The sequence below is a fragment of the Myzus persicae genome, unplaced genomic scaffold, assembly GCF_001856785.1.
Source record: "Myzus persicae strain clone G006 unplaced genomic scaffold, MPER_G0061.0, whole genome shotgun sequence".
Taxonomy (NCBI): Eukaryota; Metazoa; Arthropoda; class Insecta; order Hemiptera; family Aphididae; genus Myzus; species Myzus persicae.
In genome coordinates, this window is record NW_019102661.1 from 133 (window position 1) to 2,292 (window position 2,160).

Sequence of the window (2,160 nt, forward strand, 5' to 3'; positions counted from 1 at the left end):
AATTATTTTTTGCAATGAAGACTGCTACAGTAGTACAGTACTGTATGGAATTAAATGCATTGTAACCTTATGTAATAATAAGATGTCAGAAAATCAGCGTAATAGTTATTTCTATTTTCCTAAAGATCCAATCAGGTAAAAAATTCAATATAAATATATCAATATATAATATTTAATCTTATATAAAAATTATTATAGATGTTCAATGTTTCCTCAGTGATCTAAAGAATAGGCTCAAACCTCATGCTGGCCGACATTATTTACTGGTACAACATATTATTTAACTAGGCAAATGATATAATTATATAATATAATAATTATAATTATATTATATAAAATAATATATTTGAAAACAATTAACAAAATTGGCAATTATTTAAAATAATAATAATATAAAAATGTATTAACTTTATTAACTTTATTTATTTACACACTTGATACAGAATTACTCATTATACATATCTGTTGAATTTATGAACAATTATTCTTTTCTTGTCAATTAATTTTGGGTTTAAAATTTCCGGAAGCATATGATTATAATAAAATACAGAGAGAAAAGATTCCATTTTATTTTTAAAAAATGAATCATCTTTTTTTATTTTTTGGAATAACAAACCTGTAAAATTAACAATCAATTATGATGATTATAATTATAATTGATTTTAAAAAATTCACATAATATATAACCTTTTGGAGACCAAATTACAAAATATCCATACAGCTTTTGTGCTATATGCAGCTGGCCTTGAACCTGATAAAAATAATTATGGTTTTCTTTGAGAAATAATTCTCCATTTTTCAAACATGCCCATTTTATGGTTCCATTTTCAATAGCTTCGGTGGGCGTCATCTGAGATATCGAAGACGGGCACTTAATTTCAACTAAGGCATCAGTATCAATGAGTCCATCTGGACTCGCCGCTAAAAATTGAAATTCTGGATCTATAAAAAGCCCAGCTGGGTGAATTTTTATTTTCATAATATTTTCAAACTCGGAAATAGCAAACGGTTCGTGTTGAATACCATATTTAGTTGACTCATTACCTAAAAAAAAATTGTTAGATAAATGTAATTAAAAATTGTATTGGTTGATAATGTATACAAAACATTACCTTCAAATTTAGTGTACAACAAAGATACTAAAATATTGTTTCTACTGGTATTAGGACGTAGTTTACATATTTTCCCAAAGTTTGATGCCGTTAGACGTATTTGCCTCTCTTTTAACCACTCTTGACATTGAAATTGACCTGTTGTAGCTTTTGCTATCTGCAAAATTTGGTCTTTAGTTTTTTTCAATTTTTCAAGAAATTCAATTTTTTTATTTTCAAATTCTTGAGGATCCAAGTTCAATTGATCACACTCTAGTTCTGTATCAATATCACCATAATCTTTATCAGGACCACTAAATTTAGTAACTTTACTTCTACTTTTAAAAAGTCGTTTAACAGTGGCTTTGCGTCTAAGACTAATTGTTCTTAATTTTTTATCTATAAATGATTTGGTGAATTTTCCGGGGCTGTAGTTCGTAATTTTTTTGTGTAAATTGCGTATTAATAAGGGTCCTGCATTTTGTGAAATAACCGCCGCACTACAACGGGTTTGATAGGAACCTTTCAGTGAAAAATTTATACGTTTCCCACCGACAAATTTGGCGACTAAACTATTGTACCCTTCAACACAATTATTATTTACACCGTAAATTAAAGACGAAGAATGATGAGCCAATAAATGCAACGCTGACATAATATCACTGAACAAACCACATAATTGCATATCAGGTACATAATTGATTTCATTGTTTTTTTTTTTGCAAAAATATTTATTACAGTTTGTATGTAAGCCAAAAACATGATATGGACCATTCATTATATCCTTTTTGAGAAAATTTACTTTCTCATTATGAGTATAATTTTGTTCCATACGATACTGGATGGCCATGGTCAAACCACTCCTTAATTTTCTCAATCGGTCCTTTAAAATTTGTCTAAGACTTCCAGGTACAATATGGCCTTCACTACTCTTACGTTTCGTAGTCATTTCTCGTAAACGATTTATATAATTTCTCATTATATGGTTTGTACATTCAATTTTAACAACTTTAAAGTTTGGGCCATATGGTTTTGCTATATGCAGTTTTTTGGTGACGCTACTATCACC

The 2,160-nt window shown here is 28.4% G+C and overlaps 1 protein-coding gene across 1 annotated transcript; it reads right to left on the reverse strand.

Annotated features, from left to right (window-relative positions):
* Positions 1-439: 439 nt before the first annotated feature.
* LOC111032889 lies at positions 440-2,147 on the reverse strand. Its single transcript, XM_022313363.1, has 2 exons — positions 1,113-2,147; positions 440-1,044 (listed from the first exon to the last, which is right to left on the reverse strand). The coding sequence occupies exons 1-2, from the start codon at positions 2,068-2,070 to the stop codon at positions 632-634; spliced, it is 1,371 nt and encodes a 456-aa protein (XP_022169055.1). The 5' UTR covers positions 2,071-2,147; the 3' UTR covers positions 440-631.
* Positions 2,148-2,160: the final 13 nt, after the last annotated feature.